The sequence below is a fragment of the Vanessa tameamea genome, chromosome 2 (assembly GCF_037043105.1).
Source record: "Vanessa tameamea isolate UH-Manoa-2023 chromosome 2, ilVanTame1 primary haplotype, whole genome shotgun sequence".
Lineage (NCBI taxonomy): Eukaryota > Metazoa > Arthropoda > Insecta > Lepidoptera > Nymphalidae > Vanessa > Vanessa tameamea.
Genome location: NC_087310.1, coordinates 9,722,813 through 9,742,289, shown reverse-complemented (window position 1 = coordinate 9,742,289; position 19,477 = coordinate 9,722,813). Strand labels below are relative to the sequence as shown.

General features: G+C 32.4%; 4 protein-coding genes across 5 annotated transcripts in view; 2 read left to right on the top strand and 2 right to left on the bottom strand.

Annotated features, from left to right (window-relative positions):
• The window catches only part of LOC113394656 (solute carrier organic anion transporter family member 5A1), a 43,598-nt gene extending 38,638 nt beyond the window's left edge, over positions 1 to 4,960 (top strand). For both annotated transcript variants that reach the window (XM_026632042.2, XM_026632041.2), the window contains 5 exons: positions 84 to 253; positions 1,117 to 1,363; positions 1,496 to 1,687; positions 1,795 to 1,943; positions 2,032 to 4,960. In XM_026632042.2, the coding sequence (XP_026487827.1) occupies positions 84 to 253; positions 1,117 to 1,363; positions 1,496 to 1,687; positions 1,795 to 1,943; positions 2,032 to 2,756 (1,483 nt within the window). In that variant the 3' untranslated portion in view covers positions 2,757 to 4,960. The remainder of the gene's footprint in view (positions 1 to 83; positions 254 to 1,116; positions 1,364 to 1,495; positions 1,688 to 1,794; positions 1,944 to 2,031) is intronic.
• A 651-nt stretch (positions 4,961 to 5,611) lies between these two features.
• On the bottom strand, positions 5,612 to 6,346 carry LOC113394708 (peptidyl-prolyl cis-trans isomerase-like). The gene has a single exon (XM_026632137.2). The coding sequence runs from the start codon at positions 6,294 to 6,296 to the stop codon at positions 5,718 to 5,720; it is 579 nt and encodes a 192-aa protein (XP_026487922.2). The 5' UTR covers positions 6,297 to 6,346; the 3' UTR covers positions 5,612 to 5,717.
• Positions 6,347 to 6,983: 637 nt separating this feature from the next.
• On the top strand, positions 6,984 to 8,881 carry LOC113394707 (mitochondrial ribonuclease P protein 1 homolog). The gene is made up of 5 exons (XM_026632136.2): positions 6,984 to 7,268; positions 7,348 to 7,568; positions 7,747 to 7,895; positions 8,047 to 8,413; positions 8,493 to 8,881. The coding sequence occupies exons 1-5, from the start codon at positions 7,127 to 7,129 to the stop codon at positions 8,859 to 8,861; spliced, it is 1,248 nt and encodes a 415-aa protein (XP_026487921.2). The 5' UTR covers positions 6,984 to 7,126; the 3' UTR covers positions 8,862 to 8,881.
• Positions 8,878 to 18,725, bottom strand: Pps (protein partner of snf). Its single transcript, XM_026632135.2, has 17 exons — positions 18,270 to 18,725; positions 17,865 to 18,026; positions 15,940 to 17,731; positions 15,649 to 15,841; positions 15,063 to 15,302; positions 14,499 to 14,951; positions 13,541 to 13,876; positions 13,309 to 13,461; positions 13,103 to 13,224; positions 12,456 to 12,965; positions 12,116 to 12,381; positions 11,641 to 11,753; positions 11,355 to 11,563; positions 11,066 to 11,276; positions 10,094 to 10,223; positions 9,669 to 9,856; positions 8,878 to 9,506 (listed from the first exon to the last, which is right to left on the bottom strand). Exons 1-17 carry the CDS (start codon positions 18,400 to 18,402, stop codon positions 9,342 to 9,344), a joined length of 5,376 nt encoding a protein of 1,791 aa, XP_026487920.2. The 5' UTR covers positions 18,403 to 18,725; the 3' UTR covers positions 8,878 to 9,341.
• Between the last annotated feature and the right edge of the window lie 752 nt (positions 18,726 to 19,477).

Genomic DNA, 19,477 nt, shown 5'->3' with positions numbered 1-19,477 from the left:
GTAGAATACGTGATTAAATTTTCATTAAATTAAAATCAGTTCTTTTTACAAAACATGTCAGTAAAAGTGTCGTTCTGGCGCAGCAACCTGGAGCCGTTCAAGGTGAACCTGACGGCGGCCTGCAACTTCAACTGCCTGTGCACGGAGACGGACATGGAGCCCGTGTGCGGCAACAACGGGCTCACGTACTTCTCCCCGTGCCACGCCGGCTGCGCCGCCTTCTCGTCTCGCTCCAACTTCACCAACTGCGCCTGTTCGTACCGCTGCTTGCTCTTTTCCACGCTGTTCTCACACATCGACATTTAATATTTCAAGAGATTCTTTGGCATAGTCAATTTTAAAAGCAGGAGAGGCATTTCTTCATTCATTCAACATTCATCTTGATTTTATAGTAACGATCGACTGATCGACACCTTTTATGATTAAACAAAATAAAATTTACATACATTAATTACTACATTAAACCCTATAAATATTTATATATATAATATTACCACACCTCCTACAATTGCAATGAACTGTAGATTTAATTTTAATAATTTACCTCTTATTTATTAAACTGAAATTAGTATAGTATAGTTTCGTAAAAAAATAATACGATGTGAAAATCATATTATCGAAAATAAATTGTTTGTGAAATACTTTACGTCACATGGGAGAACATAAAGATTTTATTATTTCACTTGTGCTAATTACACATTAAATAAATATTTGTGTTGTGACGTCATACGCGAAACGTGTTACACCGATTAGCATTTTATCGGAATATTTTATAAAAAATAAAAATGTATAATAAGTTTACAGACATATTAAAAACTTATTAATTGCGGTTATACGATTCCCATTAAGATATTATCATGTTTTAGATTAGAATATTAAAGAATCTTCAACTTCTAATTTAAATAAATATATATTTTATATATTTAAAGTTATCAACCCAATTTTAAAATAGCAATCAAGTTATCTATATCAAATTAAATAAAACAAGTTTTTAAGTTATAACACGAAAACAATCATCACAGCACTTTTTTAATAGTCTTTACAGAGTACAATATTCTGCCTAGATCTGATAATGAAGATAGGTAGTGCATATGTAAAGACGCACTTATCCCTCAGGCGTGCACGAGAACAGTCGCGAGGCGCTGGGCGTGGGCGGCGTGGTGGGCGGCGTGGGCGGCGCGTCGGCCTCCGCGCTGACGGCGGGCGCGGCGCGCGAGTACAGCGAGGTCACGGTGGTGCCGGTGGCCACGGCCGGAGCCTGCAACCCGCCCTGCACCACTATCTTCCCGTTCCTCGTGCTGCTCTTCTTCATGACCTTCGTCGTCGCCGTCACACAGATGCCGCTGCTTATGATTGTACTCCGGTACGAATACGTCACACAGCATTTTTCCTTCGACGAAAGAAATTCCTCTTCGGGCTGACTGCTAATTCTGTCACCATTTGATTATATTTAATTATAGGATTACAACATATAAATTACTGTTTTTTTTTTTAGATCCGTGAGTGAAGAAGAGCGTTCGTTTGCATTGGGGATGCAATTTGTCATATTCAGACTGTTTGGGTACATTCCCGCACCTATCGTGTTCGGAAACCTGATCGACTCGACCTGCATACTTTGGAAACAGTCCTGTAGCGGTGAGAAAGGTGGCCGCTGCTTGCTGTATGACATCGAGCAGTTTAGATACAGGTATTCCATTACGTCATTATACTCCCTTTCGTTTAGGCTTGTGTTGTAAGAACATTTTTCCCAAGCAAATATTTATGACAAATTTGAATATAAATCATTTGTTTCAGATATGTCGGTCTCTGCGGTGGCATAAAAATCGTAGCTTTAGGCATTTTCATGGCGGATTGGTGGCTAGTGCGCCGTCGGAGACATCTCGAGACTGCCGCTCCTCTGGACCACAAGGACATCGCTGGTTCAATTATCAGTCTCGATAAACGTAGGTTTAAATTAACAGTGGATATGGTTCTCGATGGCAACGAACCGAACTTGATTGTAATATCTAATCTAATATTATTAAATTGCAGTATTCGAAGAGTTGCCCTCTGCAGACAACGCTAGCGGGTTTCGATCGGCGATCACGTCGGGGCCCAGCTCGGCGACCACGACGCCCATCGAGCCGCCCGGGCCGCCGACGGATGCGCACGACGCCCATAGGAGCAAGCTGCAGCGGACCGACTCGCAGTACTCGCAGGACTCTCAGACGAGGGGCGCCGCGGGCAAGAACTCGCGCGTGCTGGTGGCGTCGCGGCACCTGCGCAACGACTCCAAGACCATCCAGCTGGAGCCGCGCGCGCGCCAGCACGCGCAAGACGAGGAGCGCGCGCGCGCCGCCCGCAGCGACTCGCGCCACTCGCGCGACGCCTTCCCGCGCTCCGCCTCGCGGGACTTCCCCTCGCACTCGCACTCGCGCTCCACCTCGCGGGACTTCAAGCCGCACTCGCGCTCCGACTCGCGCGACCTCAGCCTCGAGCAGCTCAAGCAGCTGGCCATCAAGAGCATGGAGAGCCTCGATCTGACGGTCCTCCCGCTCACCAAATGCGTCGACGAGGAGAGCAAGCGGCTCATCGACGGTGGCGGGGTGCTGCGTCATCGAAGGACCAGCTCGAAGGATATGAAACCGCCCGAGACGAAACACAAGCGGACCTCCTCCCATCATATCACGATGGAGCCGAACGAGTTGAGCCTTCAGATACAAAAAGGTCGCAGCGTCGATCAGCTTTCGGCTTCGCCTTTAGATCCGCGCGTTTGAGATAGGAGTAATATTAACCTAATATGTATATAGCGGAATAAATAAATTGTCTGAATCTCATCACCAGGATCGACGACGTAAACAAGTCCTGATGACGTTAAACATGGAGTGTGATAAAGTGAACATACTTTTAGTGAAATTGAATGAGTAAGAACTTCACAGTGTGATGTGCTGGTTAATAGAACAAATAATTTCTATAATCTCCGCTTCTAAGACTTTTAAGGTTGGCTGAATCGATAACTGCTAGCAGACTATACGAATTATTTCTTCTATTACGCTTAAATAACCGCAAGTGATTTCAAACCATATCTTAAAAGTAGTTTAATAACGCTTATCATCTTTGAGATAACAGCTCTTATTGTAGTGATCTATTTTTAAATTGAGAAACGTAAGTTTTATTTTGTGTTCATAGTTACAAGTTTATAAATATATGAAAATACTCACATCACTATTGCTGTCACTGTTCAAATGCATACCTTTGCTTTCAATTTGGCCTAAAGTATTCTTAGATAGTATTCCTATAGCGCTAAATATATACAGCTATATAAGAATGTGGTTGAAAAATATTATAACAACTTACTTCATTGTAACTGTACTTAAATTAACCAGTTATGGAAGGCAATATTTTTTGTCATTGTGATACAAAATAATTACTAAACACTCATATGAATATAAACAGTATTTCTAAATGTAAATTAAAAGTTGTAACCAACATTGTTTTCAAGCACCAAAATGTATGTTTCAGGTATATTTCAATCATTTCTTTGATATGTCATATAAATAATGGTACATAATGTACAGTTTTAATCAATTCTACAAGTTAATTGCAATATGTGAACTAAATAGTAATATTTTTATAAAGAATAAAGAAATTTTTATTAGTAATGTAAACATCTTATTGCTAACAGTTAAAATTTCTATAAAAAAAAAAGATAGTGATAATATGTTAGATTGTAGTCAGCACATGAAGGGAAATATTCTATATTTTTTTTTCTTTAAATAATCCACGTTACACTAAAAGAATTTTTATTTTAACAGAAAAGAATAATAACATAATTGAAATAGAAATTAGTACAAAATTATTGAAGAAATTAGATTTTAACTTTAACAGGTTAATAATTTCTTCAATGCCCAAAAGAAAATAGTTGATTCTGTTATTGTATACTGAAATGGATGTCGAAATAATTTATGGAAAATGAAAGCCATTATTTTTATTAAAAATCGATCTTAGTACAAAGACTCCATGGAAGGATATTATACTATTTATTATTGTTTTTAACAGTTTAATGTGGGTAACATTCAAGTAAATCTATCACAATTATGGGTTTTTACTTTCAATTTAGGTTTTAGTCATTTCTGCTACAATATTGCAGAATTGTATTTGTAATATAATTATTTTGATCTCAAAAGTTCTTTAAGTTAAAAAAGCATAAATTACATTGTTTAGTTTCAGAATGAGATCTAATATGTTTCACATGTCAGGAGGGTTTCATCAAAGCTAAAAAAATAAATGAATATATATATAAAAAAAAATAATTGAATAAGTTGTTAGTGTTTTAATCGTTTGAAGTAGTTGTTTTAATTTTAGCTAATTGAAATTATTTTGTAATTATATTGTAAAATCTAAATTTATTTTCAATTATTCCATAAAAATATTAAAGTTGCCATATTTTAATGTGTATGTTGTTGAGTATTTTTAAAATATGATGCACAAATAGCACAGGTGAAAGCTATATTCTCTCTCAATTCCATAGAAAAAATATTTTCAAAACCCTCCTTACTCATACAATGATTGTATGTCTTATGTTTTTATTCTGTATAATTAAAATATTCTTTTTACATACATGCTCATTGAAATGTCAATTCATAGGCTGCTGTATCTAAATAACTCAATTATTAATGTAGTAATATTATTTTAGTATAAAATATTTTTAAAACTGAATATTTATCTTGTATATTGAGGAAAAGACAAAGCATCAGTGTAAATTTTTGTCATATATTTGTTAAGAGAGAAATAGTTTGATATGAAGAGTGTTATATCTACGACAAAAATGCCTTATTACAATAGATTTTAAGACTTGATACTGACCTAGCTGTACTTGGAAAAGTTGTTATGTCGATTGCAAATTGAAGATAGGTTTGATGATAGCAACTCCTAAACTAATTTGTTGCATTTAGTTAATAATAAAATTGCATACACATTTTCCAAGTGTATTTTATTTTTATCTATTATTCCAACATTTCTTCAGACTATATCACACGCTTTGCTAATGACGTCAAATATACCTGTTTGATAAGAAATTAATGATATTAAACACAGCTTTTATATTAATCCATAAAAACATTATATGAATCCAAATGAACTGTCTTTTCTGTTATTTTTGCACAGATGTACCACTCGAACAATTTTTATATATTTATTAAAAATACAAGTTCCATAGTAAATCATTCAAACTGTAAGTAGAAGATTGTGTGAATGTACATTTTTGAGATTACTTCATATGTGATAACATAGACTGCAGTCCCATATAAGAAACATATAATTGAATTGAATGTTATTTTATAGAGATTTATTTTTTATTTATACAATAATATGAATTAGTAGTTATTCATCATAGAAGTTTTTTCTGAGAAGTACAATGTTTTGTCTACACATTAAATTTCTAGTTATAGCAAGTGTCTAAATAATATGCAGATGAACCCTAAATCTATGCATACTTTTTCTTACAGGTATAACAAGTAATATTAGATATTAAAACTACCTACTGAATTAAAGAACTCTATAATAATTTGTAATACCAATATGATTAAAAAATTTAAACTAATGTTATGAAAATATGATTAAAACAACATAATTTATCAACATACTTTATTAACACTTACTACTTAAATTTATTCTAAAATATAACATCAGAAATGCGATTATACTCATATCTATTATACACTGCAATTAAGCCAACTTTAATCTAACTCACCACATTCTGCAATAACTACTTTCTTTGATGGTTTACCACTTTTCGAGCCGAGGTTTTCCATTTTTTTCACTATATCCATACCTTCAACAACAGAACCAAAGACAACATGTTTTCTATCTAACCATGGTGTTGCTGCAGTGGTAATAAAGAACTGAGAACCATTGGTATTAGGACCTGCATTAGCCATAGACAGAATTCCTGGGCCAGTGTGCTTTAACTTGAAGTTTTCGTCTTGGAAAGTTCTGCCATAAATTGACTTTCCGCCAGTACCATTGTGATTTGTGAAGTCTCCACCTTGACACATGAATCCTGGAATAATTCTGTGAAATGATGAACCTTTGTAACCAAACCCTTTCTCTCCTGTACACAATGCTCTAAAGTTGTCTGCAGTTTTGGGCACTTCGTCAGTATTAAGGTGCATAACAATGCGACCTAATGACTCGCCATCTGCAGTAACATCAAAGAAAACTTTTTTTTCGGGTTGAGTAGAAGCATATCTCAACGCCGCAGCTGAGTACACCGTTCCATTTATTAATGTACGACGCAATATCGCAGATATGGCCATTGCTGAAACGCCCCTAGGCTGAAAATAAACAATCGTTTTAATTGATTCGTTAAATAAATATTTGCACAAAGTATTATTTATAGGTTAAGTTAAATTATTACAGGAGATACTTTACAATAAAATTTAACATCGGTATTGTAAAATTTAAGTGAAAATATTAAGTCTTAACAAAAACATACCCCTATTATAAAAATTAAAATAATATAAATATTGCAGCTTTTACTAACCTCGCAATTTTAATTTTCAGTTCAAGCCTCAACAAAGACCAGTGTTGTGATGTTTGTAATGGTTTTCGGAAAACCGGTAATTTAAATTACGGAATATCGATGTAAAAGATGCTAAAATAAGTTAAAAAAAATTTAACAATTTAAATTAAATTTTTACACTATTAAAGTTAGTCACACAGCTGTGATACAGACAACATTATACAAAATAGGATTCCAAATTAAAAATGTTTTTTTTTGTTTATATATAAGACCAATATTATGAGTTTGACTATTTATCAAGATTCACAATAGCAACACTATTCTTGAAGTTATAGAAATTGTCATCTGTACAACTACAATCAATGTCATTATGAATATAATTTATGTCACAATTCACATGTGACATGCATGATGCACATTTACAATTATTGTATAAATTAATAGGTAGCATTGTGACGTAAATTTAGGATTATTTATAAATAATTGATAGAGTGGAATTAAAAAAAAAACCGTATTAAATAAAATACGTTAACATTTTTAGTTATATTGGTTGTTAAATATGAGTTAACTGCCCATTCTTAATTATTTTATTACACACCTGAGAAAAACGCTATAATAATTAACATGAATTATTTGAGAACATTTGTATCAATTGTGCGTCGACCTATACTGAAAACAACATTTAATCAAAGTCGTATTATTCAAACAAACTTAATTGAAATTTCGCGACGTTTTGTATCACAAACAGAAGTTGAAGATGAAATGGGTATAACATTTTCTATATTTTTAAAAATGTAATTTGAAATTAATAATTAAACTTGATATAATTAATACTTACTTTTCAGAAATGTTTGTCACTGAGCTTTGTGAAGGTGACAAAGAACTAGAAAAAAAATTCAGAGTATTAATGCTAGAAGTTGAAGTAATGCGTCAGGATGGTCGCTTTGCTCCAGATAAAATCCAATTGGATCAGTGGCAACATTTATTAGAATTACCTAGTAGAAATCAAAGAGCTAATTATCTATCATTTCTATGGAAAACTGAAAAGAGAAAGGAAAACCAAAAAGTTAGTTATAAATATTTATTTTTCTACCTTTACTTTCTACCGTTACTTTTTGGACCTTTACTGCAAATCTGATTACCATTCAAGCATCTAATTCAAATAAATTTCACTTAAAAATTTTATAGCAATCTTATTTCATCAGAACAAATAATATTACAAATTGAAATTTCTTTTTTTTTAGGCTAAAAAAGAAGCTAGAAGAAAGGAATTTGAAAACTCACCTCCACAAGAAATTAAGGAATACCCAGATGACCTCTCATATGGCATCAAATACCAATCATTGTTTCTTCGCATCCGTGATCAATCAATCAACTATTTTGATAATTATAGGTTACTTTTTATTATAATATACATAATTATTTTTGATCTAATAAAATAAAATATATTAACAATCTGACAAAGATGTCTCTGATTTAAATTTATTTTAATTTATGTTATGATTTAAATGGTATATGTGTATATTTGTTTTTATTATTTCCAGGGCTCTACAAGCAATGACTTATGGTCAATCAGTTGTTATTGATTGCTCCTATGAGGATCACATGGTACGAAGAGAAATAACAAATGCTGCAAAACAAATGACTTTTGTCTTTGGTGATAATAGAATACACAAAGATCCATTTAATTTACACATTTGTAATGTTAATATGAAAGGTGAATTTATGAAACAGTTGAAAAAAAATATTCCATCCATAATTGAGCCATGGTTTCCATTGAACATACACACCACAAGCTACCTTGATGTATTTCCTAAAGATAAACTTGTTTATCTTACACCACACTGTCGTGAAGAGTTAACAACGTTTGATCCAGACAGTGTATACATTATTGGCTGTATGGTTGACAAGGTTAGACTACAAATGTTTCACATTGCCTTTTTATCATAAACAAGTAATAAGTATTTATAAATATTATTTACTATTTCAGATCAATAATGAACCTCTATCATTAGCAAAGGCTAAAAAAGATGGCCTTAAAATGGCTAAACTACCTCTCGACAGATACTTGGAATGGGCCCCCGGATCAAAGAAAAATCTAAATATAAATCACATGGTGCCTATTCTTTTGGATTTAAGACTGACTGGTGATTGGGAATTTGCATTAAGGCATATTCCAAGAAGAAAACTCATGGAAACGAAAATTATGGCCATGCAGAAGATGTTGCAAAACACTTCTTTTGCAAAAAAAGAAATATATAAAAAATTCCAAGGAGTACCTAGGCAGAAAAATTATTTATCTCGTGATGAAAAAAAGTTTAAATCAAAGAGAACATTGTATGATGATGATAATGTTTAAATAAAAATTTAAACAATGCATTTTTATTCTTTATTTCATATTTTCATTTCTTCTTAAGTCTTAAAAATGTATATTACTTTATGATAAAGGATTTCTATAATTCATTTTCTTAAGTATAAACAAATCTAATTTTGTACAATATACAAAACATAATTAAACCATAAGAACACTATGTATATGAGACGCATAAATGTTTAACAATTTCGGAAGTTTCATATTATCATGCTGTATTATTATTGTCATGAACTCTTCATTATTGCAACACACAGAATTCACACTATAATAATATGCTTTGCATATTCCAAAGGACTTTAATTCTACCATTACTGTAGATTTACTAAATTAACAAATATCTAAATTGTGAATTGCAATTGCATTGTTTTCTACATATTAAATTCTAAAAACGTAATCCTATACTGCACTGCATAAAGTGAATTATAATTAAATATAAAGTATAAATGTCTATATTAAATAGAAAAATTAAGGCAAAGGTAATGTACGCATGTCAACGTCCGCGGTTGTATTTTCAGATCGTTGCTTTATTGTGGCAAGAATCTCTTGAAGATTTGACGGTAAAGCTATTTCATCCAGTGGAACAACTGGTGTAGGTGGTGTCAAGGGTCTGGACGGCGAATACGCCTCATTCTGTAAAAAATATACCAAAAATATTATACTGTGAGCATTTCAAATGGCAATCATAATATTATGGATATCTATATAAAAATATTTCAAAATTATATCAAAAATATTTAAATGTAACATTTATAAAACTAAGTCAATTGCTTAATTAAAAGTTAATTAATGTACCTCCTCGGACACCGAAGAGTCCGCCTGGGTCATCTTAAGGATTTGTTGCTTTTGTTCTTCAATTTGTCGGTTGAGTTCTTCCACTTTACTTCTTAAAGTGTTTGAGTTAGGCGGAAGTGATGGCGCTGATGTACTATTACTGCCCGACGATGAACCCGGACTGTAAGCTTCGTCGTCGTCTGCACACGCTGAAATTAGATCTTATTGTTGTTAAAATTATGACATTGAACCAATTCCAATTGGTTAATAGTCAATTCAACCAAAATATACGCGCATTTGACTTGGATACTATAGTAAATATAGTATTTTATTGAACCAGTATTTCAATTGTAACAGTAAATTAAAACTAATGAAAAGCGCCATCTGTTATACATTTTATGTTTGTGTGTGAGAGTTCCTACTTATTACTGAAATAGTCTTCTTACCAAGCGAGGCTGCAATTTTGTCCTTGACGGAGTTGGAGAGAGCAGTGGAGGTGAAGGTCGGCATTGGTAGCGCGCGACGCCGCGGCGACAGTGGTGGCGTGTACGACTTCTTACGAGACACGCGCGCCACCTGAAGTACAATTGCTTATTCGATCTCATTGCATGTATTTATTGATATATTATTCGATTTGAAAACTTTCTTATTATTTGGCGGATATATATTAAGTGTTTTATATAATTCTACAACAACCACTTCTAATTCTTTACTTCCTTTGAAAAAATATATTAATAAATATATTTATATAGTCACCATTTTTTTCTAAATAAAAGTTATTTTAGATTTTTGTAGAATATACATAAAAATATTTTATATTATATATCTAAATATATATTTAATGTTGTTTGTTTAATCTAATGAGTAGTTTTTTTTAAATTATAATATATTTGGACTAAAGTATATCAATACAAAAATCTTATTTAGAAAAAATATAATGTTGAAGATTAAATCATATAAATTTAATTATATTTCTTTATTATTTTAAAGATGCAAGACTTACAGAAACTAAAAATAAAAATTTTGTAGAATTTTTAGTTTCTAAATGTAATTATATAGAGGTGATTTATAAAAAGGTGGGTTTTGTTATCACATAGACTGATATGGAGGAATTATTACATTACAATACACAACATTAATAACATATATACATATACAATATTTATTTTTAACTAATCACAGAATTCATGTTTTTATTTATTTTTAATCATATTCTCATTTAATTAATATTATCACATTTTATTTTTTAAAGTTACAATGACCCTGACTGTGTACACATTTATATTTCATTGTTCCCTTATCTAAATATTACACAAATTAATAAATGTTGTACATAATTTTTCTTAACAATATTTATTTACATTATAATCTTGAATATTGCCTTTACTATAACACCATTTTACATCGCGTTAACTGACCTTCGCTGGTATTATATCTTTGGGAATATGTGGTGCTTGACGTTTTTTCCTTTGTCTTATTATGATGGCTATAAGAAGATGCGTCTTCACTTCACCAAGACCTGGTCCATCCAGCGGTAATAGAACCGGAGGCAAGGATGTATTTGCCGGTATTGGTACTATGTAAAAATCTTTCACAGTTGCTGTGTTAGTTACTTTTACTACACCCAATCTGTAATGTTTAATAATTAATATTTAATTATTATAAAGTAATTAAAATAACCAATCTTCATGTACCAAAAAAACGGACCTATTGCGACTACTTAGATAGCTATACAATGCAATATACTGCATCTTCTCTTCGTCATTTGCAGCTTGGAGCTTTAAAATAACGATATCCTTATTACTAGCACGCTTCATCTTGCTAATGTAATCCCAAACTGTATCTGGGTTTATTCTGCCCACTATATCTAATTCAGGTGCAAGATCTTCCTCCAAGTCTACAGCATTGCCAGAAACCTAAGAAAAAGAAAAAAAAAATTTGTATCAAACAATTGCTCATGATTGACGGTGTTCAAGACTGGTCTAAAAATTACCTCATGTGCCGCTACATAGAAGCGAGCTACATCCACCATATTAATACAGCCATTCCAAACGGTTGGTGCTGAATGTTCAACGGTACTACTGGGTTCTTGATCGCTTTCAGCTTCTATATAAACAAATTAATATATTAGATTGCTACTATAGTTATATCACATGAGTTAAATTTCATGCTTTTTTAGGCAGATGGGCAAATGGCCCACTTGATAGTGAGTGGTCGCCATCGCCGTTTAAGATTGGCGCCGCAAGAAATATTAACAATTCCACAATTCACCAATGCGCCACCAAACCCATAAACCTAAATATTATGTCCCTTGTGCCTGTTATATTGCGATACTCACCATTCATCCTGAAGCACAACAACACTGAGTATTGCTGTTTGGCAGTAGAATGTGTGATGAGTGGGTGGTTACTACTCAGAGAGTTTTGCATAAAGCCCTAAAACCAAATGAAAGTGTTTTATGAACTTACCAGATTTGTCTTGTTTTTCAGTATATTTAGGCGGAGACAAAGTAACATTAGCATCAATGGAGAATGTCTTTGAAGGATCATATTCTACATTTCCATATTCAGAGATATCATTTTTATAAGTATCCTCATAGACATCTTCTCTTGATTTCCTCAAATCCTCTTCTGAAAATGCTGAAGTTATCATAGGTTCATGAGGATCATACTCAGGATGTACTTCTTTCATCATAGCAGACTTCGGTCTTTCAAAAGAATCAGAATCAGTTGAGCTAAAATAAAAACATTAATATAAATATACTATTAAAAGATTTAACATAAACTATTTAGTCAATTGTGCACATACTCATTTTTGCTCTTATTGGAAATCTCCTGCGACCTGGACCGATTTTTGAACTTTTCATCTGTACTACGCCGCGTTGAACGCGAACGAGCTTCTTTCGAATCTCTTCTCCTTGCACCGTCTCTGGAATGAGATCGTCGCGAAGAACGTCGCAACGAACGTGACCTTTCACGGCCTCGTGAATTAGATCTGGAATGTTCTATTGATTGCCTTTTTGATTTTAATTTCGACCGTGATCTGTGTCTTGAACGGTCTCGTGTATCTGGTTTTTCCTTAAAATAATCTGTTTTTGATCTTTCTTTTGACTTTGACCTTGATCTTGATCTCTTAATGGATCGCCGAGATGATCTATGTTCTCTTTCCTTAATATCTGACTTTCGTTTTGAAGAACGTGAACTCCTTTTTTCTGTGTCTCGTTTGGATTCTTTATCTTTTTTTCTTGAACTGTTGCCTTTTTCCTTATCCTTCTTTTTATTACCACTATGTTTTTTGTGCGAATCTTGTTTCTTTGTTCTGTAAAGAACAAATGTTACATTAACTTTATTTAAAAATACATGGAAATACTTTAAACTTGAACCCAGTATATTCATTTTAAAACCAATTAATTATTAAATTTAAAAGCAGTGAATCAACCCACTCTTGGAACTTACTGTTCTTGAGGTTCAGCATTTGGTACACTATCGCTAACAGAATCGTTTAGTACTGTTACTATATCCTCCACAGCCACATTTGGATCCAATTCTGTTGATACAGATTCCTTTGTTTCCATTACCTTAAATTTTTATTAAACAAATTTAGTTTAAAATTAATAAATATTAATGTTATCCTATTCAAATTCACATATATAACACTATACCTCTTCTCCTTTATGTGTTTTTAAAACATATGTTTTGCTTGCAGCTAGAAGATCAATTTCAGATTTCTTAATTAATTCTAATTGGTGCTTGGCTTCTTTGTCCCTCCATTGTGCTAATTCCTGACTTGCTAATTCTTCTGGTGAAAGTCTTACCTGAAAAACGAATCGTATGCAATTAAAAAGAAAGCAAAAAAACCTTTTTAATCTGTGATATAAACAAAATCAAACATACCAGTTGTTTAGGTGTAATAACGTGTTCACATATCTTCTCCCAAAGAGATAGATTTTTACGATCCTTTATGTTAAACATAAGTGATCTGTATTTAGCTTTATATTTCATTCCTACATCACGATTGAAAAGTTCATGTAATTCTAGCTCTGTATCATTTGCAAATTGTTGTATTTCTTCTTCTGTAAACTTAGGCCCATCACTTTCTGCCATACGATTGGATATTTGTTCTTGTAAAGCTTTTCGTACATTGTCCCTGATAGGATCTTCCGTGCTCATTCTTGACCTTTTGTCTGGAGTGTCTTTCCGTCGCGATGTTGATGGCGAAACTGCCTGAGGCTACGGTGATACAATTGCTGTTAGTACGCTAAATTCGGGTTTAATCAAAGTGTAAACATTTCAAGGATGATAAACATTACATAAGTTTAACTTTTAACATAATTATGTAAATTCATGAATAACATACACAAATAACTAAACAAATACCAATTTTTTTTAGGTTAGCCTAACAGTTTGTTCACCTTTGATTGAAACTACCTGTGTACCTTATTTTAAAATACTGAAACCAATAAATTAATTAACATTTATTAATTAATAAATGCTTCAAATTTAATTTTCAAAAAAATGGTGTAACACTTTATAAAACTTTTAAAATCCAGCCAGAAATAGATGAATACTATTTTGTTTTAATTTGTACAAAAAAAATTATAAAGCCATGTTTCCTACAAACACTATTACATCATTGTACTTGTATTTTATAGATGAGTAAGTGTAGAAGAAAGTTTACTGTAGATTACAAATAAAAATAAGGCTTTATGATCTTCCCGTTAATATTTTGAATATGAATTGATTGATACTCTGTGCAGTGTCATATTTTGTTGTAGCATTATCTTACTGAATTGTTTAATATTTCGCTTATAGTAGTTTCAATTATATATAAAAAAATATTTAAAACATTTACCTTATCAATTAAAGACTGAGATCTACTTGTAGTTGCACGAACAGGCTTCTTAGATTCACTCAAAACTTTAGTGGATTTTGGTGTTTCAAATATTTGATGTAGTTGGGACTTAGGTGTAACTAGTGTTTTAGGTTGAGGTGGGACTTTAACCTCTTCTTTAGGTGAAACAAGAACCTTCAATATTTTTTCCTTAGGCTCAGACTGTGGAGTTTTAGGTTGTGTGGGTTGTTCTACTGTTTTTTTAGGAATTCTAGCAAAATTTAGAGTAGTTTGAATTTTATTAGGCTCATTTATGGATTTCTTTTTTGGAATATTAGGTTTAATAGCACTCAATGTCCCTGGCCTGACCACTTCGAATGTTGGGTTCTTCTGGAGCCATGTTTTTAAATTTTCTGCAGTAGGAGCGTTTGGCCCTGCCAGAAGTCTTCCAGATTTTCTTTCATAAACAATTACCTATAAAAGTGAATATGCATCACATCTAACATTCCATGACAAACATAAGCAGAATTAGAAGCTGTAGTGCTAATTATATAATTAATAAAAGCAGCCTACTACTATGCTTACCCTAGATTCTGAGTTGGGTTTTTCAGGTGCTTTGCCACTAGTGTTTTCAATTTTAGAAGTGGATGTTTGACTCCCTAATGAGTCTTGGGCGTGTTTAAGTATACATGCATCACTGCAATAAATACTACTGGCTCGTGCAGGTTTCTTGCAAACTATACAAGTCGTTTTTGAGGCTAATTCTTTGGTGATAGCAGGCTGTGGGGTACTTACTCCAGTAGTTTCCTTTGGTGTTGTAGGTACCTGTTGGCCAAAAATTTTTCTTAGGAATGAACTACAAGGTGAATTATTAAAATCATCCAGAGGTCAAGACCATAATAGAAATATATCTTTTGGTATTTATAATAGTAAAAACTATTTTATAAAGTCCTAATAGTTAAATTTACATTGAAACATAATAATGAAGGAATAACGAATTAAACCTAGTCTAGATATTTCTTCAATTTAATTTCCTAGAAAATGATTATAGCAAATTATGTCCTAGTTATTATATTCTAGTATTAAAGACTTTAAACTATATAAGGCATTAATAAATGGTGACACAACTTTATCAAACACAAAAATATTATTAAATTAATTTATTTATTACCTTGGCAGCATTCTTAACAGAAGTTTTACTATTTTTAACACAATTCGGACATCTCCATTCAATCCCTTGTTCTTCCATTTGTTGACCCATAGCTTTTGTGATGTTGACGCACTTTCCATGGAACCAGTCTTCACATCCATCACAACAAATCATGAATCTGTTGTTGTGTGGTTGCTTACAGATACACCATAATCTGGAAATAAATATTTCAATAATAGATTTTTATTTACTGATCTAAAATAACTTTATACAAAATTTTGAATAGATTACTTATACAACATTATACAATACCTGTTGGGATCATCTTCTGAATTCCAGCTTTCTTGAGATTCCACAGAGATCTTTTCAATTGTTGTCACTTGGGGTGCTTGTTCTAGTTGTCTTCTATTAGTGAGTTTTTTATTTGTATATTGCTTTGAAACATGCTGTACTGTAGGTTCCGGAGTAACTATAACATTAGGTTGAATTTGTGCAGGAACTCCTATTACTGAACTATCCAATACACTTGTTGATTCAACTTGGTTCTTTCGTTTAGATGACCGAGTTGCTGGTGCTTCAATGGGTGGCAATGTGATAACACGACCATCACGTCTTACTATCTCTATTGGATCTTTACGAGGCACAGCGGTTTTTACTGTAGACTTTAGCAGAGGAGGTGATGCATACAGATTACTAGTTGTTGGAGTATGTTGAAAAGGCAATGTAACTGGAGTTTTAACAGGAGCAGGATCAACTTTACCCAATACTTGTTTATCTATAACTTCTTGTAAATTTTCTGAACTTTCAACCAACTGAGCAACATGCATTAACAAGTCCTCAGTCAATCCATCTTCTTCTGGTTGGAGTCCACCTAATAAATCTAGGGTCGGAGAGAGTGGTCCAGCCAAACCAGGACTGTTTATAACATTAGCTACAATACTAGGTTGCACTTTCATTGACTGTGAAGTTGTGTCTTGCAATATTTGAGCTAAACTTGCATCATCTAGTTGAGGCATGGGATCATAGCCTTTGGTGCTTTTTTCTGCCATGTTTGTTATTGCCTTTGTTGTCTTCACATATGTTTTTTGTGGTACTAATGATTTTATATCTTCTGTATTATCAGGCTTTGAAATAGACACAGGCTGAATAATAGATTTCATATCACTTGATTCAAGTGGTTTTGTAAGCTCACTGGGTTTTTTATTTATCACTATAGTTTCTTTCTCACTTTTAGTTGGCAATTTATTCTCAGTTGACACTCGTCTAATAACATCAGGTGTAGAAAATAATGAAGTCATATCTGATAATAAAGCAGTCATATGGGCTGGTGTTTTCTTTTCTTTTTTAACAACTTTACTCAAAGTTGGTTTAGGCACCAATTTACTTTGCTCAGCAGCAGCAGTACACACTTGCACCTTTGTAGCAGGAATTAAACTGTCTAAATCGATCTCCTTTTTTTCTAGCGAAGGATTCTTATTCAATAGTTTTTCTTTAATATTTCTTTTTATAACATTTTTATTAATTTTTAGTTTTGATGCTACTTTGGGATCTGCTTTAGCAGCCCGACCCATTTGAACACTTTTTAAAATTCTTGGTTTTGCTTTCAGCCTTCTTAATTTTTGTGGACCTGATTTATCTTTTGTATCTTTATAATCAGAATCTGAATCTCTGTCTTGTATACTATCACCAGAAGAGCTAGCCGATGATGATTCCGTATTTTCCTCACCTTTTGAGTCTGGTTCAGAGCATTTTGCCACTTCATTTAAAAGTTTCGACTTGGTCAAAACTGGTAAAGGTTTTGTTAAAAGATCATTACCTTTTAAAATAATTGAAGGTTCTGTTGAATTTAAAACAATTTTTTTTCCTTTAGGTATTATTTGTTGTTCCAAGATTGTTATCTTTTTAGGTGTAGAAACTGGTTTGGGTGGAGGAGTATGAGTAATCTCTATAACGGGATCATCATAAGGGGCAAATGGTTCACTTTTTTGTGGTAAAACTTGACTTGGAGATGTCAATGGTGTGTAGCAATGGTCATTCTGAAAACCAACTAAACTGTTCTCTCTTGTTTCTATTCTTAAAGATTGTAACATTTCTGCTCCACTATCTGAAATATATAATATTATTATAAACAACAAATATGTTATATGTAAATATACTTTAAAACATATGAAAGGCTTTATCAAGGTTTCTTATGTAAGTTCTAAAAATTATTAGATATAATGATATTAATGACTTACCATACTTTATAATACTGTCTGGCTCATTATAATAGCTATCTACCGAAAGTGTTACATGAGGAACTTTATCGTCCTCGTTTTCGGAGTCAGTAGCATCATCAGGCCGGCCTTCATGGCCAACGCGTACTACACTTATACCAGCAGCTTGAGATCCATCACTACCTAGAAATGTTACACAAAGTGTTATCCGCCGTGCATATATTTCATTTTGAATTTGTTTATCAAGTTTATAGCTACAATTTAATCGTAAAAACTAAAGATTCTTGTAAAGTATCAATAACATTTCAAAACTCAAAAGTATTATTTATTTTTATGACATACCAGTCAGTGTTTACTAAGAACATTTATATATAAATTCAATATATAGTTTCTATTAAATCAGATTCAAAGGAACATATAGCTTACCCATGAGAGTACCCAGTAAATTCTGGTCGACTGACAAGGATCCATCCTTGTTTACAATAACAACCACAGAACTATCGGTTTTGGTAGATGGTCCATTTAGGTCCGTATAATTAGTTATCACTGTGTTGGACATTTTTCATCACAATTTATGCAACTAGCTTCATGCAAGCCCTCTATTTTTAGCCTACTTTGAACACACATGCTATCGCGTCTATCTATAAACACATTCGACACTTGACGCCATTTTGAAGACAATCTAACAAGAAAGGGCGCGCATTGCATTCATTACATAGAAAAACTAGCATAAAACGCAATGTTTGTAAGCTGCATCTTAATATTAATGTGAAATTATATTATAATAAAGAATCGCAAATTATAAAACCTTCTATTTTAATATTTATATGTTTAAAAGCAAAATAATGCGCACACCGAATACACTCCACAGATAGTCATCATTTTAAATTTTACGTGATAAAGTGACATATTCTTATAGATTAAAAATAACATAACATAACAATATTAATTATAAAAACAAAGCCTTAAAATGTAATACTAATGCAGACATATAACTTACGGAACATAATAATTTACTTTTATTTACATCATTATAATTTATCTGCTTACTAATTGTTTTTTATCTAAATTGTTGTAATTTAGTAAAATCATCAATAGCCTGATAATCTAAAAGGTTAAATGGCAATTTTTTTTTATGTTTTCTACTTATTATAACACCCTTTTTTACGTCTGAGGTTAAAAATATATTTTGTGTTAATAATGAATTCATACAAAATGATATTTTGACTTTAAATAAAAATATTATAAACTTAGCGTTTTGTCGACCAATTCAAAAAATAAATGGGTGCCAACATGTTATTAAGCTTAACCAATAACAAATTATTTATATTTTGATTTACTCCTTTAATCAAACTCCTATAAATAACCTTTTCCTTGCAGTTTACAATACCGAACCTCTGCGAACAACAATGAGTTCAGTCGTGTTCGTAACACATAGATAAATCTAGGACACTATAGTCGTTTGTTTGTCAAATAGTAAAAAAAGGAGAAATAAGAAGGAAAAAGTAAAAGAAAAAAGCGAGAGTTAAAAGAGATCAAAATAAAATAACCTACAGAAAAGAATAATACTCGGTAGAATAGAACAAAATTCTTTTCGGTGTTACTTTTTTGCTTATGTTTTAGCTTTAATGTTG